We start from the raw sequence: 25,448 nt of genomic DNA, 5'->3' as shown, positions 1-25,448 counted from the left end.
TCTCTCTCTCTCTCTCTCTCTCTCTCTCTCTCTCTCTCTCTCTCTCTCTCTCTTTCTCTCTCCCTCTCCCTCTCCCTCTCTTTCTCTCTCTCCTTCTCTCTGTATATATTATATCTCTCTCTCTCTTTTCCATTCTTCTCTCCTTCCTTACATTTCTCTATGATGGCTAACTTTTGTTAATGAATAATATTTTTTCTTTTAAAGATTTATTTATTTATTATGTCTACAGCATTATGCCTCCATGTATGCCTGCAGGCCAGAAGAGGGCACCAGATCTCATTATAGATGGTTGTGAGCCACCTTATGGTTGCTGGGAAGTGAACTCCAGATCTCTGAAAAAGCAGCCAGTGCTCTTAACCTCTGAACCATCTTTCCAGACCCCAAAGAACAGTGTCCTTCACAACAGCTGTTGAGAGATTTTGAAGCTGGGTGTGCTGGCTTATGCTTATAATATCAACGTTTGGGAGGGAGGGCAGGAGAATAGGAGCTTGGGACAGGCAAAGTTAGAGGCCCGTCTACCTCTCAGTGAAACAGAAAGATTTTACAACTTGATTTTTTTAAAGTTATTTTTAGATTTGTTTTACTTTTCATTAACTATATGTGTATGTCTATGTGGAGATATGTGCATATAAGAGAAGGTCCCATGGAAGGCAGGGCAGAAGAGCTTATCAGATTCCCTGGAGGTAGAGTTACAGGAATTGAGAGCTGCCTGTTGTGGAGTGCTAGTATTGCAGGGCTTTGATGGATAATGCTTGAAGTTTAGTAATTAGAACTCGAAGACATCTGTATAGTTTAAGGCATTGACCTTTTGCTGAGACAGTCTCTCAGTTAGCCTCTAACTTAACCCAGCTTCCTTACCATTTTGTCTCACTATGTGGTTCCCACTGCCTGCTTCCCAGCTCCCTGCCTTTCTCAGTCTCCTAGTCTCTGCCTGCCAGGACATTTTGCTTGTACTTCTTACAGCATCTCAAGCTGCCAACTCTTTAGTATGCTTTGGGATCTGCTTGCCTTTCTTTTAAAGGCAGATAAGGAAGTAACATTTACATATCCTACTAGCCTGGTGCTGCTGGCTCCAAATAACAGTTGAGAATACAAGGACACACTTTTTCATAGCCAGAAAATACAGTATTTGTGGGTCACCTCAACATGCTAGGACCTGAGCTTCAGTACTGTCTGAGCAGAATACACTTGTAACTGCTGAACCATTTCTCCATCACCTTGCAGCTTGATTTCTAAGAACAGAATGTTAAGAGTCTAGAGCAGTGGCTCAATGGTTAAGAGCATTTGTTGCTCTGGAGGACCCAAGTTTGCTTTTCAGCACATACATAGTGGTTAACAACCATCCATAGCTCTACTTTGAGGAGACCCAACACCCTTCTGACTTCCATGGGCACCAGGTATGCATTCAGGAAAACACTCAAATGCATAATAAAATAAATAAATATTTAAAAAGAGAGAATAGAGCCGGGCAGTGGTGGCGCACGCCTTTAATCCCAGCACTCGGGAGGCAGAGGCAGGCGGAGGCAGGCGGATTTCTGAGTTCGAGGCCAGCCTGGTCTACTGAGTGAGTTCCAGGACAGCCAGGGCTACACAGAGAAACCCTGTCTTGAAAAACCAAAAAAAAAAATAGAGCGTTAAGTCATTCGATGCTTGATTAGGAAGGTGGGTTTTACCAGCCTGGGAGCACTTAGGGAGGGATCCATGGCTCCAGCTATATATGTAAGGGAGGATGGCCCTGTCCGGTATAGGTTGGGGGGGAGATCCTTGGTCCCATGAAGGCTGGATACCATGTGTCGGGGAATTCGAGGGTGGGGCGGTGGGAGTGGAGGGGTAGGTAGGGGCACATCGGCAGAGAAGCAGGAGGAAAGGCAATGGGATAGGGGGTTCCTGGGCAGGGGGCGGGGATGGGGTAAGGGGATAACATCTGAACTGTAAATAACATATCCAATTTAAAAAAAAAAAAAAGGAAGGTAGGTTTTATAAGAGTTGCCAAGAAATAGTCATCATTACTTTTAACTATTCCTAAAATGGTTTGTTCTCTTACTAGAACTTACTAGAATGATTTATTAACTTACTAGAAACATTTAAATTGTGCTTGATTACTTAGGGTTATAGTTTGTAATCTATATGATAAGGTGCAACAGTACCCTGTTGAAACAGGTTGGTAAGCCTACAGTGGTACCCCAGCTTTCTGAGTTCTGGGATTATAGGAGTGTAATGCCACACCCAACTTGGAATTGGAGGGTAAATTATCAGACTCCACTGTTAGCTTTAGGACTGATTAGAAAGAAGTGACAGTTAAATAGCCTGTTTATCTTACTCACTGCAAGTCTATACTGAACCATTGTTTTCCAATAATGTAGTCTTTCCTTTAAAAATTCTTTTTTTTTTTTTTTTTTTTTTTTTTTTTTGGTGTTTTGAGACAGGGTTTCTCTGTGTAGCCCTCCCAAGTGCTGGGATTAGATTGATGTAAATGAAATCATGATAACAATGGTACCTACCTTTTATGCTATGTTAATAATTTATGTTAAATTATGCATCTTTTAAGAGAAAGTAGATTAAACTACAGGTTTTGAAATTCTCCGAAAGTTTGAACTTAAAAAAAGAAAGGCTTTTGCCTCGATGGCATCTAGTATAAAGATTTAGAGAACTTAGAGAAGTTTCAGAGACTCTTACAATTTACTTGGGATATAGAGTTTCTCGTCAAATTGCCAATAAATGAGGATATTGTAAAATTTGGGAGTTCATATTTTCCTAGATCCTCAACATTTTCCTTAATCAGGCCGTAGACCCCCTGCCCAGACAGCTTGTTGTACCAAAATGAAAAGGCTGTCCCTGCCACAGGTCTCTCTTCTGCCCTCTTCTGATGTGGCCTAATGATGTTCAGTGCAGTCCATCCATGCCTTTACTCATAGACGCCCCGCTGACTACTAGTAAAGGTACTTGCCACAGGTCCTCACTTGTCATTCCGGACCTGCTGGTGCACATGCCTAGGAAGCTCCTTCCATGTAGCCTCTGCACAGCTTATCAGGCCTCCTGCTCTAGAATCTGTAGGTCTGAGAAGCCTTAAAATTCATGACTCTACTGCTATTTCTCTTAAGTATTTTACAGTGGTTCTTAAAGACATCCCCCCCCCCCAAGTGTTTGCTTCCTTTTTGTCATTTTGAAGACAGAGAAGGGTAGGTGATAAGCTGATTGGATATTTGTTTGTTTATTTGGTTGGTTTGGTTGTAATGATAGAAAGTCAATTAGAGCATCTTGAAGGGAAGGTCATTTGTGATGACTCTAAAAGTATATATCATGCCATATTAAAAGAGAATCATGAACTTGATCTTGACTTCGGACGGTTAAGAGGATGGTCTAGTGAGACAAAATGTCCTGGTTTTACATGCTGGGAACTGCAGAGGCTGAGAGCTCATAACAGAAACTAGGGACTTTTGGCACATACAGCCAAAAACTACAGCCCCATCTTTTCTTCCTCTTCATCCTTTCTTTGTTTTGTTTTGAATTTTGAAACAGTTTTATGTAGCTCAGGCTGGCTTTGGACTTCTAAGTATCTTGAACTCCTTCTTGCTGCTTCTATTTCCTAACTGTTGGGATTTCAGGTTTGTGCTTGTGGTTGCAGTCTTAGGGAGGAGAGATATGACATGGTAATGAGTGTGATGGGAACTTTGGTCAGGGACAGGGGTGGGGCAGTAGTCTGGGTAGGATTCCCAAAGAAGATGGGTAAAAGTATATGTGGGTAAGCCAAGAAGAGAAAGGGAGGTGTGCATTTCTCAAAGATACGGCCCATATGTAATAGTGAGAATAACATCTGTCAGTCATCCATGCAAGAGCACAGGTATGGTGAAACACAGGCTCTGGAGGGCAGATGTGGTCAGGCAGAAGGCAGTAGCTCAGTTTAGGAATTTTCTTTCTTTCTTTCTTTCTTTCTTTCTTTCTTTCTTTCTTTCTTTCTTTCTTTCTTCCTTCCTTCCTTCCTTCCTTCCTTCCTTCCTTCCTTCCTTTCTTCCTTTCTTTCTTTCTTTTTTTCTTTTTTTTTTTTTTGGCTTCTTTGAGACAGGGTTTCTCTGTGTAGTCCTGGCTGTCCTGGAACTCATTCTGTAGACCAGGCTGGCCTCGAACCTCAGAAATCCGCCTGTCTCTGCCTCCCAAGTGCTGGGATTAAAGGCGTGCGCCACTACCGCCCAGCCAGTTTAGGAATTTTCTACATGAGTGTGGATGCTGGTGATAGGAGAAATTACTAGACAAAAACAAAACATAGGAATGACCAAAGAGCTAGCAAAGGAACCCACTGTCAAGAGGAAATCTGGCTGATCAGGAGAGGCAAGAGGGTGAAAATTCAGCTCTAAGGGCTAGAGCTAAATTTGCAGTTGGGCAGCTACCTGAGGCTACCCCACATGTGAACATGGGTATGAGAGATACCTGAGGCTGCCCCACATGTGAACATGGGTATGAGAGATACCTGAGGCTGCCCCACATGTGAACATGGGTATGAGAGATACCTGAGGCTGCCCCACATGTGAACATGGGTATGAGAGATACCTGAGGCTGTCCCACATGTGAACATGGGTATGAGAGATACCTGAGGCTGTCCCACACATGAACATGGGTATGAGAGATACCTGAGGCTGCCCCACATGTGAACATGGGTATGAGAGATACCTGAGGCTGCCCCACATGTGAACATGGGTATGAGAGATACCTGAGGCTGTCCCACACGTGAGCATGGGTATGAGAGATACCTGAGGCTGCCCCACACATGAACATGGGTATGAGGGATGATTTGGTTGACAGACTAAGCCTGCCAGTGCCCATCAGACTTTCTGAAAAGGGGAAGCTGATGGTGAACAGAGGATGTGCCCCTCTGACAGCTGTCTCAGCTGACAGGATGGTGTCTGCTGTAGGGAAACTTAGCACAGAGGGTGCTCTGAATGGCCCTTTCCTAAGTGGTTTCCTAATTTTCAACCAGGTATATACTAAAAGGATCTTAGTCTCTGTTCTGAGCATACTTTGGTAAAAACCAAATTTAATTCAGGTTATATGTAGTTTTTCTATAGACTAATGTTGTGAATTTAGTCAGTTCATGCATAATTTGAATGTATGGAATTTAGCCTTGGGCTGAGAAGCCAGGCTCTGGCCCACTTCTCATACACCATTGTCATAGTTTGGGCTTCTGTGCACATATAGGATGCCAGTCCTACATACTGAGGTCCATACTGTATATAATTTTGTTTTATTTAGTAACACAGTCACAAGCAGTTCTGAAAATATGCAAGTAGTATTAAGAGTAAAACGTGTTTTTTAAGATCTCAGTCTCCGAGATCCTCCTGCCTAAGCCTTCCAAATGCTAGAAATGAATAATTCCTCAATAATATTTATTTCCGCTTGACTTCTATAGCTAAATAAAATGGACTTAGGTATTGTGGCACATGCTTTTAATCCTAGCCACTGGGAAGGTTGAGACAATACTGCAAGTTCATTTGAGACCAGCCTAAGCTAGATAAGACTCAGCCACAAAAGACAAGATAAGGAAAATGAATAAGGCTGGGAAGGCTTACGTTTACCCTTGTCTGAACATTTCCCCTAATACTCAGCACCAGACTCTTCCAAGGTTGTGAAGTAGATTGGTTAAAAACACCATTTTAGGAAAAAAAATACCACAGCATCAGAGTAGACTTAAGCCACAATAATATAAGCTAATAAAGTACTTTCCCACCAAATCTTGTGAAAAACAATGCTTAATCAGCCTTAGCATAAAAAGATTTCTCATTAGTCTTTGATAAAAGTTGCCTCCTGGTTGTTTAGAAGGGTGATCCGCACACTAGCAATGTGAGTAGTTTGAATCTGGTCATTTGTGTTTATTGCACCAAACTTAATTTGCCAAGATTTTCAGTCAGTGGTAGTACTGTTCAGTGACCAAATATTCTAGCGTTCGTGTTTATATGATTTGATGCATGCCATCTTTTTTCTTCTTGTAATTAAATTTGTTGGTCCTTTTATGGTCAGGAGAACTGATTTACAAGTAGCGCTCCTTTGTATGAACAACAGTCCATTATGGCATTGATTATATTTTCTCCTTTAAAATATGATTACTTGGCATAAGCCCACTTCCTTGTTATTTCATTGCAAAGTGGAGTGCTTTGTTAGTTTTGTTTCACAGCAGGGCCTATCACAGGAAGTGTTATGCTGGATGGGAATTTGTGTGTAGGCTTTCTAGGTGGGAGGCCTTAAGCAAGAAAACCTTCCTTGAGCTCCTGCAGGAATCTGTCTGCTTTTACTGTGCTTGTAACAATACACACAGAAGGGCGGGATAAATTGATAGAATTTAGTCAGAAAGGATTGGACTTGTCCTAAGATAGTGGCATTAGGATTGGTTACTTTAAGAGAGATTTTTTTTAATTATTTAAAAATACAAACATGGTAAAAGTTGAAGAAAACCAGAAACACCTGTATATGCCCACTTCTTAGATTCAGTAAGTGTTAATATTCTACCATATTTCCTGTATTTAAATATATGTAGACAATTTCTTCTAATTTTTTTTTTACCTTGACATAATTCTGACCTATAGAAAAGTTGCAGCATTAGGATTAAGAGTCCTGAATACTCTTCATTCAAATTCTCCAAGTGTGAGCATATTCCTTCCTCCTGTCTCTCACCTTTTACCCATGGATCATTCAGAATCACAGACATGATACCCTAAGTACTTTGCCCCACATATCCAGCTCCTCCTACATGACTCCTATACCATTTTCAGAATTAAGAAGTTGACCCTGATATGTCTGATATGTCAAGTCTGCCAATTTTATCTCATTTTCCAGTTCTCAGTAATGTGCTATGTCAAAAGAGTCCTGGGTCATGCACTGCCTTTGTCATGGATTTTTTAGTCTCCTTTAGTCTCATGTCATTAACAGTTTTGAATTGCATGCATGGAACAATTAAAACGTCTCTCAGTTTGGATGTGACTAATGCCTCCTCATGACTAGGTTCGAACTGTGTATATTTTACAGAAATACCATGTCAGAAGGTACCTTATGCTGCATTTCTCTGTTGTTGGTGACATTAACTTTGACTAATTAAGGTGTTGCCTCTCAGGTTTCTCCTTGCCTAGTAACTTTTTGTAAGTAACAAGTACCCTGTAAAGAATTGTCTATGACTATATACATGTTCCATTAAACCTCAGACTTGTTACTATTTATGTTTTAGCGTATGCTGATTATTTTCACCCAACTAGTTATTGCTACAATAGGGGTTAAGAATGATTTCATAACTGTATCATTTCTTACATATTTGTTGTCTTGGCTCCTATTATAGTAAGAATCTTTATTTCCTTTTTGTTACAAAAATCTCACCCTATAGCCCAGGCTATCCTAGAACTCAATGTATAAGCAAAAAAAATGCAAAGTACAATATAAAAAATATGACTTTCTCATTCAGTAGTCAATAGTCAATGTTCAATAGTCAAAATATTTTTAAAGATTTGTTTGACTGTATGTGTATATGCCCATGCGCACATGTGTGCACACATTTGTTTATGTTTTAGAGGTGTATATGTGGGTCTGTGTGCCCTCAGAGGCAGAAAAGGATATAAGATCCCTCAGAGCTGGAGGTATAGCATTTGGAAGTCACCCACATGACTATAAACTCAAGCCCTCGTGGCTACTTAACAAGCACTGTTAGCCACTGAGTCATCTTTCTAGGCTGCTACAAGTTTTAATACAACAAGAGATGAGCAGCAGATACCTAAAAGGAAAGAGGCTAGGGAAGTGGGTAATGCTGGATTAAGTGTATCTCAGTGAAATTGATAAGGTTACATCAATTAATAATTCAGTCCATATATTTATCTGCTGTGCATGTGATAATTGGGTACAGATTTTATTGTATTTTCATAGTTGACAGTATTTTTTGAATTTTTAAAATTTAAACTATAACTGCGTTGTTTCTCCATTACCCTTTCTTCCCTCCAGCTCCTACTATGCCACCCTCAACTGATCTCTTTTTTTTTTTTTAATGTTATTACACAGGCACACATTTTTATCTTGTATTCTACAAGTAACATTGCTGTAAGACTTTAAAACTTTTTTTTTTTTTTTTTTTTTTTTTTTGGTGCTGGTCTACACCTTTAATCTTAGCATTCAGGAAGCAGAGACAGATAGATCTCATACCAGCCTGGTTTTCATAGTAAGGTTCAGAATAGACAGGGATACATAGTGAGACTCCATCTCAAAACAAATACAAATATGTACACACAAATCAAAAACAACCAAACCAAAACCAAAAACCAGATTTTTGTAAATTAACTCTTTTTTTTTTTTTTTTTTGGCTTTTTCGAGGCAGGGTTTCTCTGTGTAGCCCTGGCTGTCCTGGAACTCACTCTGTAGACCAGGTTAGCCTCGAACTCTTGAACTCAGAAATCCGCCTGCCTCTGCCTCCCAAGTGCTGGGGTTAAAGGCGTGCGCCACCACCGCCCGGTGTAAATTAACTCTTAAGGAGTCCATTCCATCCTGCTACCTTGTGGGGTTGTAGGGTGGGGCACAGGCTGTTTGGGTGGACTTGGAAGTGCCTATCCCTGCTGACCCTTGCTAGTCCTCATGTTCATTCCTGAAGATGAATTTCTTTTGTTTTTCCATTTTTATTTAAGTTCCAGGTAAAGTTTTCCTGTCTTATTCTTTAATTTCAAAATCAATCGAGAAGGAGCTGGAAAGAGGGTTAATCTGGTAAATTAGGCATTTTTTTGGGACCCCCATGGTGGAGAGAAAGAAACAACTTCCTTCTGTTGTCTTTGACCTCTATATATGTACTGTGGCATGCATGTCACACACACACACACACACACACACACACACATCAATCACCGTAGTAATAATGAATATAATTTGAAAATTGATGGAAAAAGTGTTGTGCCTATCTCACTGAATTTTAAGTTTACAGGAGCTGAACATCAATAATATGTATGTTAATTTCTGTATTTTAGTAGTACTAGTATCTGTGTTAACTCTTGTTGTTCAAGGTAAAAATAACTAATGTGCTTACCTAATTTGCTTCTAAGTTTTATTTAACTCAGTCGTGCCATGTTACAAGCTATATATGTCTAAACATGAAAAAGAGTGTCAGACTTTAGTTATAGAGACTATAGTTCAGTACTAACACTTACTTTTATAATAAACATGTTTTTGTCAGATGACTTACAGGGTACCCAGTCAGAAACTGAGGCCAAACAAGACATTCAGCATCTTCGCAAAGAATTGGTGGAAGCCCAGGAGCTAGCTAGAGCAAGTAAACAAAAATGCTTTGAACTTCAAGGTGAGATGAAGATTCCTGTAGCTCCCTGGGGTCCTGTGGAGGCAGCAGTGTGATATGACAGCACAGAGCTCAGAGCCCAGAGGCCTGGCAAGGTCCAGAGCCAGGGCTGGGCTAGGCTTGTTCTCAGACCCCCATTTCAGATGGTGAGAGGAGAGCTGTCCCAGTGTTCTCCTTCCTGCTCTGTGAATGGGAAGAGCACAAGAGCTCTACCAACAAAAGACCCCATTGTTAATTGTTAATCCTTAGTTACATGCTATTTGCAGGCTGAACATTCCTTATCTCAAATGTTTGGGGTCAAAAGTGTCAGACTTCATAGCATTTCATATTTCAGATGTGCTAGGATGTGAGACACTCCATCAACCAGTGTAACACAAGCCTTGTGGGAGGGAACCCTGTAAACTGAGTTTTTCCTAGAGTTAGTGTTTTTAACAACTTTTAACAAGAAGGTTGCAGGTAAGGTTCAGGATATTAAATCTTCTAAGCCAAGCACATTGGTATATGTGGAGGAAAGAAGAGTGTAAGTTTGAGGCCAGCCTGGCTAGTTAGATGCCCTCAAAAGAAAAGCCAATCTTTTTCATCTTGGCCACTTTTCTTCCCTATGGCTCATTTGTCTGATAATCATCTGCCCGTGGGGACCGTGCTTCTGCTTCCATAGCGTTCCAGTGTCTGCCTTTAGGCAGTTAAAATGTTGGAGAGTCCCAAAATCCAGCCCATGGATTCTTATAGCACCCGTAGGTTTTATAAGATGCTCTTTCTGAGCATAACCATTCAGATGCCAAGGTGAAGCTATGAATTCCTAACTACTTCCTTTCCTGATTCTTTTTGGTTTTTCTAGACAGGATTTCTCTGTGTAAGCCTGGCTGTCCTGAAACTCACTCTGTAGACCAGGCTGGCCTCGATCTGAGAAATCCATCTGCCTCTGCCTCCCAAGTGCTGGGATTAAAGGCGTGTGTCACCACTGCCCAGCCCTTTCCTGATTTTTCTTTTTTTTTCCCTTTTTTTTTTTTTTTTTTTTTTTTTCAGGACAGGGTTTCTCTGTATAGCCCGGGCTGTCCTGGAACTCACTCTGTAGACCAGGCTAGCCTCGAACTCAGAAATCTGCCTGCCTCTGCCTCCCGAGTGCTGGGATTAAAGGCGTGCAACACCACTGCCCGGCTCCTTTCCTGATTTTTAAGACATTACTATGTGGATGAGCTTATCTTAAGGTCGCTACAGATCAGTGAAAGGCCAGCCTTCCTGGCTTTCAGCCCCAGAACTGCAGAAATTAAAGAATAGGCATTTGTTTCTTTTGAATCTATTATAGGATACAGGCTAATATTTAATTACAATGAAAAACTATTTAACAATCAACCATTATTTTGTATTTACTATGCTTGACAGTAAACACAAGAATTTTGTGTTTGGGAATTTTTTGTTTTATTTTAGCTTTATGTATGATTTTTATGATTTGGTTTTTGTATGTTTGTGGTTTGGGGGGAGTAGGTTTTTTGTTGCTTTCTTTTCCTTTCTTTCTTTCTTTCTTTCTTTCTTTCTTTCTTTCTTTCTTTCTTTATTTATAGATAGGGTCTCACTACATAGCCTTTGCTAGCAAGGGACTCAATACATAGACGACTTGCTTAAACTCACAGAGATCTGCCTGCCTCTGTGACTTCAGTGCTTGGGTTAAATTAAGTGTGTAGTACTTAATATGCTAATTTTTGAATGGTACTAAGTATTGTACCTAGGCCTTTGGGATTGTAAATGTGTGCTATTGCATTGCTCAAAATGATAACTAACAATTATTTGGCTATTTCTTGTGTAAGAAAGGCTTACTGGTGATTCAGTGTATAATAACTCTGAACTGAGTTTTATAGATTTGTTACTTACTATTGTTTTGTGTTCTAAAATCTTAATGGCTAATACTGATAATACTTATCATCTAACCTTGTGTCTTTTTGTAAACTTTAAAAGACAAATTTTAGAAATTTATAGCTGTACAATTATGAATGTTTTTCATTAACTCACAGAATTAGATACACTGTGTTTTTGCTTTTTAGCTCTTTTGGAAGAAGAACGAAAAGCCTATCGAAATCAAGTTGAGGAATCAGCTAAACAAATACAGGTTCTTCAAGGTATGGAGCACCCAAGACTGTTTTAGATAGCTATGGTTATTGTTGTGGTAAGTGATTGCAAAGGAATAGAAAGTAAGATTGCAGAGGGTCCTCAGTTGTCATGGCTCTGAGTCTTTCCTAGAAACTGTCATACTAGGCCCTTGGACAGTTTTCCTTTAAAGCAGACAAAAGCGAGGGATTGTGCCAGTAATCCATTATAAAACACTGGAGTTGAACAGGCAGGGGTAATGCTAACTGTGGTGGTGCATGCCTGTAATCCCAGTACCTAAGAGGCAGGAAGGTTATGGGTTTGAGACCCACTTCAGCTACATAATGAATCTGAGTCCTGCCTGAGCTAAAACTCTGTCTCACTGCCCCCCCCCCCCAATATTTTCATCAGCAAGAGGATAGAAAAATACATATTATATATATATATACATATGTAAAGCCCTTCCTACTCAATGTTTGTTATTTGATATATGTATGAAGACATTTTTAAAAAGGAGAATAAATACCTAAATATTAAAATAAAATTTACTTTAGCTTTTTGCCTTTTTCCTTTTACATCTATGTTCTGGTATTTTCTATATCAAACATGGATTTCTTGTGCTGTTTATCAAAAGAAGCAGCCATGATAGTGAGGCTGCACAGTATCTGTAGCCTGGAATGTGCTGTAATTTCATTCCTAATTTCTATGACTTCAGAAAGTGATACATAAATACACTTTTACAGTCCAACTGCAGAGGTTACACATGGATATGGAGACTCTTCAGGAGGAAAAGGACACTGAAATCTCCAGCACAAGAGAGAAATTGCTTAGTGCCCAAGATGAGATTTTGCTCCTTCACCAAGCAGCAGCAAAGGCTGTGTCTGAGCGGGACACTGACTTTGTTTCTTTGCAAGAAGAGCTTAAGAAGGTGAGAGCAGAGCTTGAGGGCTGGAGGAAAGCAGCATCTGACTATGAGAATGAAATCAGAAGTCTGCAGAGCAGTTTCCAGCTTAGATGCCAGCAGTGTGAAGACCAGCAAAGAGAGGAGGCAACAAGGTTGCAAGGTAAGTGAGTTCTTAAGCTTAAAGCTCCTACCTCTTGCTTTTCAGGGAGTAGGACCAGGTGGCCTTTAGTCTCACTGTGCTGTCCCAGCCTACACCTTCTAGCTCTTAACTTATGGCAGCAGTAATCTTCCTCTTTGATAGAAGGTAACTGCATAAACCAGGACCTCTATACAAGGGCTATAGGTACATTCTGCAGGTGTACAGGTCCTATGATAAGTTGCAGTTTTACAGGCATGTACTATCAATTCTGTATAATACTATTGAAGAATATGCATCATAACAATGGTATATGCCTATAATCCCAGCACCTAGGAGGTAGAGACCAGACGATTATGAGTTTAAATGATCCTGTATTATATCCTGAGAGCCTAGGCCAAAACCAAATAAGCATTAACAAATATTAACATTGTCTTAAAACAGCAAAGCTGCCAGGCATAGTGGGACACACCCTTAATGCCAGTACTCAGGAGACAGAGGCTGGTTTCCAAAATGGTACTCTGTCTCCTTTGAATATGGTAAATTTTGGTTTCTATATTAACAAATATGTTTTGCGACTATTTTAGGTGAACTAGAGAAGTTGAAAAAGGAATGGAATGTACTGGAAACTGAATGCCATTCTCTAAAAAAGGAGAACGTGTTGTTGTCATCAGAACTGCAGCGTCAAGAAAAAGAATTGCATAAGTATGTGAGAATTTCCCTTTTAACTTCAAAATATTTATCTTTAATTTTTATGTAAATTAAAATTTGATACTTAAATATCATTTTGGAGCAAAATGTTCAGCCAAACTGGTTATATGACAAGAAAACATAGTAAATAAATATTATGTCATTTCGTTCCTTTTACCACTCTGTCCTGTAAGACTGCTCCTTTTGGAATACCCTAGAACTCAGATCCGGTTGGATGCCCCTGCTGTGCCACTCCCCACTGCTGAAAACAAAGAGCGGAGATCCCAAACTGAAAGTACCTTGTTAACAGAATAACAATGCAGAAAGTTACACTGTATTAATACCTATCATTAGTCAAGCCACCTGTCTAAATTCACAAATATTAATTCTGTTTCTTGAACATTTCTGCCTGAGCACTCTAAATTTACTTGCTAAGCTTCTCTTTTATACAGGTTATAAAGGGTATAAAGGCCCTTCAGTGCCTATGTCCCTAAGAGTCTGCCTATTGTATAATCAGAGTGAGATATATGATTTGCAGTTCTTTATAGTATTGAATCTGATTAAGTTCCACTCTTAAAGACATATCACTGTCAGTTTGAAAATCTTATATTAAAAAAATGTTTCATGTGTGTGGTGCTTTGTTGTCTGCGCACATGTACACCATGTGCATGCATTTCCTGCAGAAGCCAGAAGAGGGCAGCATATCCCTTGGAGCTGGAGTTACAAATGGTCATGGATGCAGAGACTCAAACACATGACTTCTGGAAGAGCAGCTACTGCTCTTAACTGCTGAGTCATCTCTCCAGTTCTAAAACTCTTACTTTCTTTTCACTGCTTGTGGTAGCTCATCTTTCTCTAAGTCAAATAAGTCTTTTTTTTAACTGTTATCAAAGAATTGAACAAGGAACTATTATTATTTTTTATACTGGATATTGAAACCAGTGTCTAGGTCATGTTAGCCACATGCTCCACCACTGAGGAACACCCCTCCCCCAGTCTCTGAAAAGGGCATTGATGTTCATATTAAGTTATATTAAGTTATTTTCCTCATATGTAAATTTTTTAAAAGATGTATTTATTATTTATATGAGTACACTGTAAGCTGTCTTCAGACACACCAGAACAGGGCATCAGATTCCATTACAGATGGTTGTGAGCCACCATATTGTTGTTGGGAATTGAACTCAGGACCTCTGGAAGAGCAGCCAGTGCTCTTGACTGCTGAGCCATCTCTCCAGCCCAATGTATAAATTAATTTTAATAGCAAATTATAAAAATAAGCATGTAATTAAAGCTGGAGAATAGCTCTAGATACCGTATTAATTAGGATTTCTATTGCTGTAATAAAACACCATGACCAAAGCAACTTGGAGAGAAAAGAGTTTATTATATCAAACAACTATCAGGTCACAGACCATGATTCAAGGAAGTCAGGGCAGGAACCTGGAGGCAGGAACTGCAGCAGATACCATGGAAGAGTGCTGCTTATTGGTTTATTCTCATGACTTACTCAGCCTGCTTTCTTACACAACTCAGGACCACCTGCTGAAGGGGTCACACCACTCACAGTAGACTGGAGGCTTGCACATCATTCATCAATCAAGAAAACACCTCACAAACTTGCCCACAAGGTGGTCAGTAAGGGGCATTTTCTTAAGTGAACTTCCCTCTTCCCAGATGATTCTAGAGTATGCCAAGTTGACATAAAACTAGCCAGCACAGAGGTAAATGTTTGACAGAAGAGGACACTGAGAAACCCTTGCTGTTTGTAGCATGGTGCCTGTACACATCTAAGAGCTCAGGAAATGTTTTTTCAGAGAATAAGGCGAACTAGTTAAGTGACTTGTTCCATATCCCACAATTCATTTATGGTCAGGCCAGGAACCACCTCCCAGTCTAGTCCTTGTCCTGTGCTTTCTTCCCCAAGTGATGGCGCTTCTCAGTTGAGTAGGTTTATCTTCCTCTGAAGTTAGCAGCGATTCTTACGCTTAAAGTTTCTGACCCCTACTTTCTTTTCAAGTACTTAATCTTGTAACATAGTTGAAATACATATTTCTATGTATTTATGGTACAATTAGTAAAGATAATTTGATCTACTAAAGTATAATTAGGGCCCAGCATGGGAGTGTATATCTTTAATGTCAGCATTTGGAAAGCAAAGGCAGGCAGATCTCTGTGAGTACAAGACCAACCTGGTATACAAAGGGAGTTCCAGGCCAGCCAAAGCTATGTAGTATGACCCTATCTGAATCAGGAAAATAATAAAAGCAAAGAAAACTCCCAGCATACAATTACTCATTTCCTTCTATTTATGAAATTTCTACTTTTCTATTTGAAAGGATACAGTTTTAAACTTAAAGGGATTTTTAAATGACTTTTCCTTACTAAAGTATCTCTTTTTTTTTCCTGCTGTGAAACCCACTGGTGAAACGCTGAGGATTCCAGACTTCCTCTGTGTCCAGTGTCTGCTGTGATGACTGTCGATGTTTATGTTGCAGTTCTCAGAAGCAGAGTTTTGAGCTCACCAGTGACCTCAGCATCCTTCAGATGACTAGGAAAGAGCTCGAGAACCAAATGGGATCCTTGAAAGAACAACACCTTCGGGATGCAGCTGACTTAAAAACTCTCCTCAGTAAGGCTGAAAACCAAGCAAAGGATGTACAGAAAGAGGTAAAGCGAAAAGACATTCTGAGTCCAGTTATCGTTGGACTTAAAGCCAAAGGCAAATCAGACATCCATGCTACTTAGAAATAAAGAAAAGCAGAAACCATATTACCTGTCAGTTGACACTTGGAACACTCCAGCCTGGTCGTTTCTAGGTGTGCGTCATGGTCCATATCAAGAGAATTTATCAAGTGTTTTCAAACATACATAAGAGTTAGTTTTTAATTTTTCTCTAACAATTGACTGACATGAGAGATTCTTTGTGGTAGAAGCTTGGTCTGTTGTTTAACTATCACAGAGAATGTCATATTTAATGAACTGTTTTTTCTAGAAGACAAACTAGGGCAACACTAGTGCTGAAGCTATACGCTCCTGGGAGAGTGACTGAAAAGTCACCAACCCTGATCTGGTGGCTCATGCTTGTCATCCCAGCACCTGGGAGGCTGAGGCAGGAGGATTACAGTGAGTTCAAGGCTAGGCTGGGTTACATAATGAACCCTAGCTCAAAACATCAAAGTAAAACTTATGTACAGATACACACAGCCACAATCCTAGCGCTTGGAAGGTAAAGCAGGAAAATCAGGAGTTCAAGGCCAGCCTCAGCAACATAGTGAGTTTGAGGTCAGTTTAGGCTACATGAGATCCTGTGTCAGAAAACAAACAAGAAAGAAGTTACTTGAAATTCACCTATATACAGGCAGCTAGATGCCTGCTCTGTGAAACTGTATTTTCCCCCTCTTCTTTCTTTTCGTCTTCACAAATACACACACTTACATTTTCATGTAATTTTGCTTAAACCTTGATTACATTAGTTTTTTAAGTAATTGTGTTAAGGAGGGTGAGAGATTGACTTTGGGAAGGACCTACAGTCTTTCTGGGCAGGAAAGGTACATTTCCTTATAGTTGACAACAGGGCGGTACATGTTGTGTTTGCTCCAGCTGGCCTTCCTGCACTGATGGCTGGCCAGCTCAGGATGCAGGTTACTAAAGCCTGTCTGCTCATAAGGAAGCACCAGCTGCAGACACGAGCAGGATTCTTCCTAAGTTAGAAGGATGTAGAAGACAACTCTTTGTCTTTAGAAATGAATTTTCTGAAAGTTGTTTTAGAAAATTTGATTAATGCAAATTTCTCTTTGCACTTTGCCTGGAGTGTCCTGAATTTGGAAATGATTATTGTTCTTCTGTCTTTGTGCTTGTTTCTAAAAGGAAAAAAAAACTGCAACAGTTTTTATATTTGTGTAGATACATTGATGTTGAAATGTTCTGCTTTACCTGGTTAGGATGTATATTTTAGGAAAATCTTCATTTGATTGAAACACAAATTTTGTGCCAAAGTAAATATCCTAATATTTAATACTGTAAGCACTTTGTGTCCTTCCAGACCGTGTGCCATAATTCTTTCAATATTTGGGAAGAATTTGTGGTTGGAAGATGATTCTGTCCTATGTTATTATGAATACATTAGGCATTTTGTTGCATTATTTGTTTGTCTGCTTCCAGTCACTGAATAATCAGTGCCAAATGCTTTAACTGTTTTTACAAATGGCAAAGGCATGTTGTCACAGCATCTAAACTGTTGCTGGTCTTTGGATTGCATTAAATGCAGCATACTTAAAAATATGTCTGAACTTGTCAGTATGTTTCTTTCCTATTTTCCTGTTCACTGTTTTTCCTTGTGAAAGAATCTGATCATCATATTCCTTTGTAATGTGAAATTGCTCTGTTTGTCTTCTGTCAACGTATTGGATATTAGTCTGTAAGTAAAATAGTTTTAATAAGGTTTTTTTTTTAATCTCTGTAATCCACTGCAAATACATTATTACTTTTTAGTAATGCATATTTACTTCTTTTCGACATTTCCCTTTGCTCTCCTTTCTTTCATGGAATCATGCTTATTGTGCTAAAAAAAAAAAAAAAAAAAAAGTCCTGATTATCTGTCTTCAGTACTGGAAAAGGTTAAACAATTGCAAGTTGAGCAACCCCAGATAAGATTATTTTTATGGAGAAGAGCTACAGGTGTTGGTAATATTATGCAATATTTCTATCTTAAGAGTAAAGTCACTGGTTACTTCCAAGTTAAAAAGCAAGAGCGAGCAGAAATGAAGTCCAAGCAAGGCATAAAGCTAAGGCTGTAGGGGATGACCTTTGTTTTGCTGTTTAAAGCTTTATCTATGGCAGTTTTTATATAAATAACTCAAAGGAAAAAGTATGAGAAATCATCTTTAATGTTCAATAGTAAGAGAAAAGAACTGTATTATCATCTTTATATTTGATTTTATAACACATTTATTTATTTTAATTTATCTATCTATGATCTAAGAGTTCAACCAGTCTGTGCCAATCTCCATACTTAGAAAGCTGAGAAAGATAGGTCTTAAGTTGGTACCAACCTAAGCTACATAGATCTTGTCTCAAACCTGCCAAGCAGAGAATACATAAAACATTGGACATCTAAGTCTACCCTGAAATAACTGACTGAGTTTGGGTCTGAGGCTTCCCTGTCTTCCCCAAGCACTCCTGTGCTGATCTGTGCAACAGTGTTCCCCTGACTGTGCTGCATTCTTGTGGTTTCGCTTCACAGTCTCTGAAGTGGAGAGATGATAAAGGGTTCTGATGAAGACAGCAGACTAGATGTAAAATGGTTGACAAGGGAAGGAGAGGGAAGCTTGTCAACACAGCAAGTCTGATGCACCCTTCACTCGTACTATTAGATCACTGAAAACTGATTGTGCTCTAAGGTGTTAAAACGAGACTACTGTCACTGGACTTCTTGGCAGCCTCCTAGTAGCCTTCTGCCTTCTGGAAAAATTCACAGACCATCACATCAAATGAAAAAAACGCTGTCACAAAACTGTGGATTTTAGTCTTAAATTCTTTTTCTAAAGTACTGTCCAGGGCTGTTCTGGGAATGTTCTTAGGTAACAAAACGTCCCTTTTGTGTTTTTCTTGCCTTCCTGGAAACCTCAATGCTGACCCTGACCTCTTCCCTATCCCCTTTTCTTCTAATGTCTCATACATTTTCATCTTTCTTTATATTTGTCTTTATTGAGTATTGGTGAGATCCTCTCCATTCCGTGATGTGTTTATTTCAAGAGCACTACACTATTATAAAGGCATGCTTTGTTAAGTTTAGGATATAGGTAGAGAAGAACTAAAAATCTTCCATTCTCTTAAGCCATGTTAGAGAAGAGGAGGGGCCTTTCTCACAGACTACACTCATAGATACTGGTTTTCTGTCCAGTCCTTGTCTTCCGTCTGAAACATTCAGATGGCAGAATGGGGCAGCCAAAGTAGAGACAGAGGCGTGCCCAGCAGCAGAACAGTGTCCTTTTGGGAGCCTACACGTCAGTAAGCAGCAATATCTAGAAATGGAACCAGTCTAGAATTCCAGCTTTCTGAAAACATTAAAGATCAAACCACACCATGTGTATCACATTGGTATATTCAAGGGATAGTTTGTATGAAAGTCAGGCATTTTATATTCATATTTATGTTCATATTTATATTCATACTGTCTATGTTACACACACACACACACAATTTTCAAGAGTAGAAAGTGGCTTGTTCGTTTATGGAACCTTTCCTGTTAGAAACAGATTTTTAAAGTTTTTTAAATTGGTGCTAATAGGTTTTAAATGTCAAATCTCCCAGTTTTTGTGGTAAGTCAGACATGTTTCTCTGCCTTATTTACTGATGATATCCACCGGTGCTGAGGAATGGCAGACCTGTAAAAGTTAATGCCCTTTATTTTAAGAGTAAGCAACTTGGCTAACAAGGCTTACTTTTAGTTACCAGGAATACACTTAGACCTAACATTGCTGTTTAGTTAGACTATAGGATTTGTCTCTATGTGGTTTTTCTTTTGCTCAAAGGAAAATTTTTTCAATTTTCTCCCTTCTCACTTGATGGAAGACATGTTCTTTGGAAGTAATTTCATAAGTCAACATTAAAGATTTTGTACTATGAGAGCCAGGGACTCTTATCCTTCTCTATACAGAAAGACTTGGTGTAGAAAGTTATTAACAGGGCCCAGTACATATACCTGTCTAGAGCTATAGCTGCATACTCGTTTTACGTCAAGTCTGCACACTTTTTTTCTTTGCCTTTAGTATGAAAAGACACAGACTGTTCTCTCAGAACTGAAGTTGAAGTTTGAAATGACTGAGCAGGAAAAGCAGTCAATCACAGATGAGCTCAAACAGTGTAAAGACAACCTGAAGCTGCTGCGAGAGAAAGGAACTAATGTAAGTGTTTACCCACTGGGTCAGAGGCTCGAGAGTGTCATTCAGAAGACTTTATTATGCTGTTAGTTTCTGCTGCGGGAAACTAGCAGCCTAGGTACTGAAGCTTTCATTATGAGTATCTGTGATAGAACCATTGTGCTCTGGGATTTCTTTCTTTTTTAAGTAAGAATTTGCCCCTTTAATGTATACCCATTGAAAAACTTGACACCTACCTGGTGGAAAACAACTGTCAGTAAAACAACTTAAAAGAACAATCTGGTTTGTGCAGATGAGTCTGAGGTTCTGCCATGAAGTCAGTATTGGGCTTGTTTCTTTTCTTTTGGGAAATGAAGCCTGTGCCATGGGGTGGGAGGGTCATTTAGGAGATGTGGGACATGCTGGTCCTTAGCATTAGGTTGTCCTGGAAAGGAAAGCTTTAGTATGGTTTTTGGTTTTATGCTAGTAATGTACATTCCCAAAAGCTTTCTGTTTATTTGGCATCTGTCAGTATTTAGTAAATTGACACAGAACTTTCTAATGTATGTTTGAGAGTGAGAAAGAGAGATGGGGGTTGCAGGCACAAAGATGAGAAGAACATTTGGCTATAAATTTAGTTTGATAACACTTGATTCTTACGTGTTAGAAAGGTCTTTAAGACAATGTTGTACTAAATAAATGTCGTGTTGTTTGTTTTGGTGACCATTGCCTTTGTGGGCCCTAACTGATGGATGTTCAGTGTGGTTGGTTGTGCTCTGAGACTTACTCCAAACTCTGTCACGGCTTGGACACTGCAGTGGATGTGAGCCACATGCTTCCTGTGGCAGCACAAGCGCAGACGAGTGACGTTGCATGGCCACCCAGTTCTGTAGTTTCCACAGAATGCTCACGAGTTGTGTCAGCTGTCCTTCGCTTACTAAAGTTACAGGTTTTAGACAATAAAGGATTGCTGCTTAGTCGGGGGCCCTTTAGAAATGGAAAGGTTGAAGGCTTTATGCCAAACAAAAGTGGATTGCATTTTTAATGCATAGACTATAGAAATCTTATCATAATAGTTTGATATCTTCTCTTTTGTATTAATTCCTATCTGATTATAAATTCCAGTCCACTTTCTGCTAAATTAACCTATAAAGACATCTTGCATGATCAGAATGACCCTCCCCTGCTGTTACTATTTATAGGTGTATCAAACGACTCACCTTCAGGATGAATTGCCCTTTTTTGCCACATAGGCTTATATTTCCAAATAATTCCCTTCCCTTTAAAGAAAAACATTAGAATAAAGGAAGTTTGTGAGCTTCAGCTGCCTGTTTATTATATTCTGTGCTGTGCCTCTTGCTTCATCAAATTCACATCATAGTAAAAAGATGTATTCTTAAGCTTTAAAGCAATGCTATCTCAAAACTGAGAGAATTTCCGTTAAAAGGAAAATGAGTTTTGATGGAAGAACAGAATATACCCTATCCATTGCCATGGAAACATTTACCAACTAGTGGACTTCAGATATTAAACAAAAAGTAGTATATTAACCAAAACAGAGCATCACTTGATAAACTGTCATTGCTCTGGCTGGACTTGTTTCATTTCATTAGACTATTTGGGAACAAGCACACTGACTATTGCCTCCAACCGTTCCTTTTAAAGTAGTAGTTTCTTAGCATAGATATCACAGCCCTTCATTCTGAAATGTGTTTGAATTGGTGAAAAACCCGAATGGTATACTTCTGTTACCTCAGTCTTCCTTCCCTACTTCTTCAACCACCCCCTGGGGTCTAAATCATCTTATCTGATTTTTTTCCATAGCATAAAATGATTTTACTATCCCTTCCCTTCTTCAGCCCTCCATATTACAGCCTGTCCCAGCCGTTTTCATCGGCCTAGTCCTGGCTTTCCTGTTTTGGTGTTTCGGTCCATTGTGGTAGAGAAAGGTACAAGCACTACTGTTGAGTCCTCGTCTGTTTGTCCCTGTCACCTGTTTGTGCCATATTTGTAATAGACTGCATGGCAAAATCACACAGGTATTTTGTTACCTGAAGCAAACCCTTCATTTAGTATGCTGTGTGTTTGTATCACACTAATGAACAATCAGCTAATCACATAACATTGTGTCTTGTTTCTTTTGTAGTAATGCTAACCATGAATTAACCCTAAGCTAACCTGTTGTTAATATACTTCCTTTAACTAAGTTTTTATCTCTAGCAAACTGGAGAAAACAGTGAATCTCTGCAATATCACCAGCCACATCCCTGTTATATGTTCAGGCAGATTTGAATGAGAAATGAAGAGTTTGCAGCTAGCTGTTCCCTCCTTCCCTCCCTCCCTCCCTCCCTCCCTCCCTCCCTCCCTCCCTCCCTCCCTCTTTCCTTCCTTCCCTCTCTCCCTTCTTTCCTTCCTTTCCATGGTATAGAGTTGGTTTTTTTTTTCCTCTTTAGTTCTTTGCTTGTTTTCTGTGAAGAAAGAAAATGAAATTAATGTAATGAACCATTGGCTCACAGTATCAACACCAATGAGAATTTATTTGTGAGAATATAAGTAAGCTCTGTAACAAATCTTTCTGAGCTCTGATCTGCAAATCAGTATTTCTCAAGAATACTTTCAGAATACCAGTAAGAATAAAAGTAGCAACCAAAGTAAATAGATTTTTATAAACTCTCTTAATGCTGACTGGAAAGGCCATCTGCACTTTACTTTTAGCTGGTAGTGGAGTATGCTCACCAGAGGAATCCACAGGCAGGGTTCTAGTGCCTCTTGAACCTTGTCTGATTTGCATCTTCTTTGCTTTTGAGTTACAGGATCCAGCCTGACCATTTTCTATCTCCATCTTGGAACTCTGATTTTCATAAAAACAAACTTTTCAGCAGAAGTGTACTGTAGGCAGCAGTTTTACTAAAGTCTGTGGATAGCGGAGTAGATGCAGCAGGCAGCACCCAGAAACACATTTAGAAGTAACTACTAAGCTTTAACTCTAACAAAGTTGAAAGCTGTCTGGGACTTTGCTGGGACAGAACAGTCCTGCTAGTGTGTCCCTCCTTAGTTTCTTTCCTTTCTGCACTTACAATTGGAGCACAAGGGTTTTCCTACAGTCTTTTAAGTATATGGGGCTCAGTTCACCAAAGCATTGAATATGTGTGAAAAGAGAGGGCAGAATGTGATACTGACTCTTGGTTTCTTTCCACACAGAAACCCTGGCCCTGGATGCCCATGTTGGCGGCCCTGGTTGCGGTGACAGCTATGGTGCTGTATGTACCAGGTCTGGCCAGAGCTTCTCCATGACAGTGTGTCTTGAGTCTGTACACCGTCCTCCCTCTAGAAGCTGGCACCACACTCATGCTGGGGACAAGCAGAACCATTTTCTTCCTTTTTACCTCTTGAAACAGCAAAGTGCAAGAATACAGCTGTAGGGTCATTGCTTTAACTTATATAAAGTATATCTGTCTATAGAGAGGATATAAAGTTGTGAATTTATTCGGTTTTACATGTAATTTTTAAATTAGTACATTGAGATTCTGGATATTATGGTGGCCTAAAGTAGGCTTCTTAGTGCACCAAATTATTTATACCATAAATTTATAGATATTTTACTCTGAATTCTAATGGCCACACAATTCATTTTTCTGATTCGATAACTACTCAAACCAAACAACCAATACATACATGGGAAGAGAGGCCCTGTGTGCTCAGTGCCTATCAGTTTGAATATATACACACACACATATATATATTTTTTTTACATATTTACGCCATTTTTACTTGTTATAAAACCACTGAGCTATTGGGAACAAGACTTAGACAATTATTTGTGTGGATTTTTTTTTAAAGGAAAAATACATTTGGAAAAATATTCTCTTATAATGATAATTTGGGGAATACATCCATGTTTGTTCAGCCTTAATGTGACTTGAAGATGTGAAGGACATCAGCTTTGAAAACTTTCCAGGAGAGTTTGTATTTTCTTGAGCAAACTGAAATATTACTGGGAGCAAAAACATAATTGCATAATTTCAGTGCAATCAACCAAACTGTTGAGTGAATTGGAATGTAACTTACTAAACCTCATGTATTTAAGAAATGTTTTCTTTAAAAGCCAAGTTACCTTCTCATATACAGCAGTTTAGAAAGCATGATTTTTTTTTCTGTCATCTGTTCCTCCGAGCATGTTTAATTGAAGGAAGAATTATATCTGTTTAGATAAGCCTTTATTGACTTAATTTGGTTATGATGTGGAGCTAATTCACATTCAAGGTGAACTGATGTTCCCTGATAACAGATTTCTCGGTTGGTTATACAAATGGTTATTCTCCTTTTGTTGTTAATTGGAACAGCCTGTCAATTAGTAGCACTATTCCCAAGATTGATAGTGTTCCATGCACAGTGACACACCTAAGCACTGCTTGGCATTATACATTTAAACACAGAGGTTAAAGTTTAGCTGTGGTTTTGTGCAGCACCATAGTGATGTCAGTATCCTAGAGTATCACATAGTTAAATTTTCTTCAGTCAGTGAAGACTGGAAGGGAAGGGAATATCAGTGAATTGGCTTGAATGTTGTATGAGAATACCCAGATCTAGCCAGATACTGAAAAAGGAGTTTAGGATATAATTTGCCTCATGATGTTTGGCAGTCATTGTTTTTACTTTAAAAGTTGTATTTAAAGCTATTTGGGATTGTTGCCGGGAGAATCACTAGATTTTGGAGGAATTAGCCACAAATGACTTGTAGAAAATACTGTCATATAGTTCATTTTACCATTCTCTGTTGCAGGAAGCCACTCCACCACAGAATGCTAATATGCCAGTGGTACCCAGTACCTCTTGTATATAGTTATTGCAAATACTGTTCTGAAATGCATAACTTCAAAATTACCTTTTTTAAAGTAAATAATTGTTTGAAATCTATTTTGTAAAGATAAAACATACAATAGAATTTCTGGAGTACAGATTAAACTATTTGCACTAACACAAGTGATGTGCATGATTTAATAAAATAACTTTAATCTCCCTTTGCATGTTTGAGTTGTACATCATTGAAGTTCTGAGTGCTGGCTCTGCCGTCAGTCATCCTTAGCCTTGCTTGAAGTGGCTCGGTGTTAAATATGTGTTAGATGTTCTTTGGAGTTTAAAAGAAATCCTCTAAGTTTTACTTAACGTGCTGTTATTCCTTTCCTCCTTTAATATCATCATTGTTAAAATGTGACTCACTTGCCAGACTCGGGGCATTAAGTGTAAGACCTAGTGTCAATATTTACTTTATCCAAATCAAATAAATAGGGTTTTGTAGTTATTTCCAGTTTTATATAAGCCTGTTCATAAATACTACCTCCAGATTGTTTCAATTTCCTTCCAGGTTAAATAGAGTAGGACTGTTAAATTTTAAGCATAGCAGTTAGAATCTGCATGTGCGCTTAAGGTCACACTGGACTACAAAGTAAGACCATGTTCAACATGGTTAAA

At 39.1% G+C, this 25,448-nt stretch overlaps 1 protein-coding gene across 13 annotated transcripts in view; it reads left to right on the top strand.

Moving 5' to 3' along the window:
• Slmap (sarcolemma associated protein) overlaps positions 1-25,003 on the top strand; it is a 118,530-nt gene extending 93,527 nt beyond the window's left edge. For 9 of the 13 annotated variants that reach the window (XM_028754065.1, XM_028754055.1, XM_028754056.1 and 6 more), the window contains 7 exons: positions 9,182-9,304; positions 11,341-11,415; positions 12,127-12,447; positions 13,011-13,128; positions 15,612-15,783; positions 19,887-20,021; positions 23,178-25,003. In XM_028754065.1, the coding sequence (XP_028609898.1) occupies positions 9,182-9,304; positions 11,341-11,415; positions 12,127-12,447; positions 13,011-13,128; positions 15,612-15,783; positions 19,887-20,021; positions 23,178-23,270 (1,037 nt within the window). In that variant the 3' untranslated portion in view covers positions 23,271-25,003. Of the gene's footprint in view, positions 1-9,181; positions 9,305-11,340; positions 11,416-12,126; positions 12,448-13,010; positions 13,129-15,611; positions 15,784-19,886; positions 20,022-21,835; positions 21,926-23,177 lie in introns of all 13 variants that reach the window. The other 4 variants (XM_028754066.1, XM_028754060.1, XM_028754057.1 and 1 more) reach the window with 2 other exon arrangements.
• Positions 25,004-25,448: the final 445 nt, after the last annotated feature.

This window comes from Grammomys surdaster, unplaced genomic scaffold (genome assembly GCF_004785775.1).
Source record: "Grammomys surdaster isolate TR1022 unplaced genomic scaffold, NIH_TR_1.0 125979, whole genome shotgun sequence".
Taxonomy (NCBI): Eukaryota; Metazoa; Chordata; class Mammalia; order Rodentia; family Muridae; genus Grammomys; species Grammomys surdaster.
The sequence above is the reverse complement of the archived record's forward strand: the minus strand, read 5'-3'. Positions and strand labels throughout refer to the sequence as shown.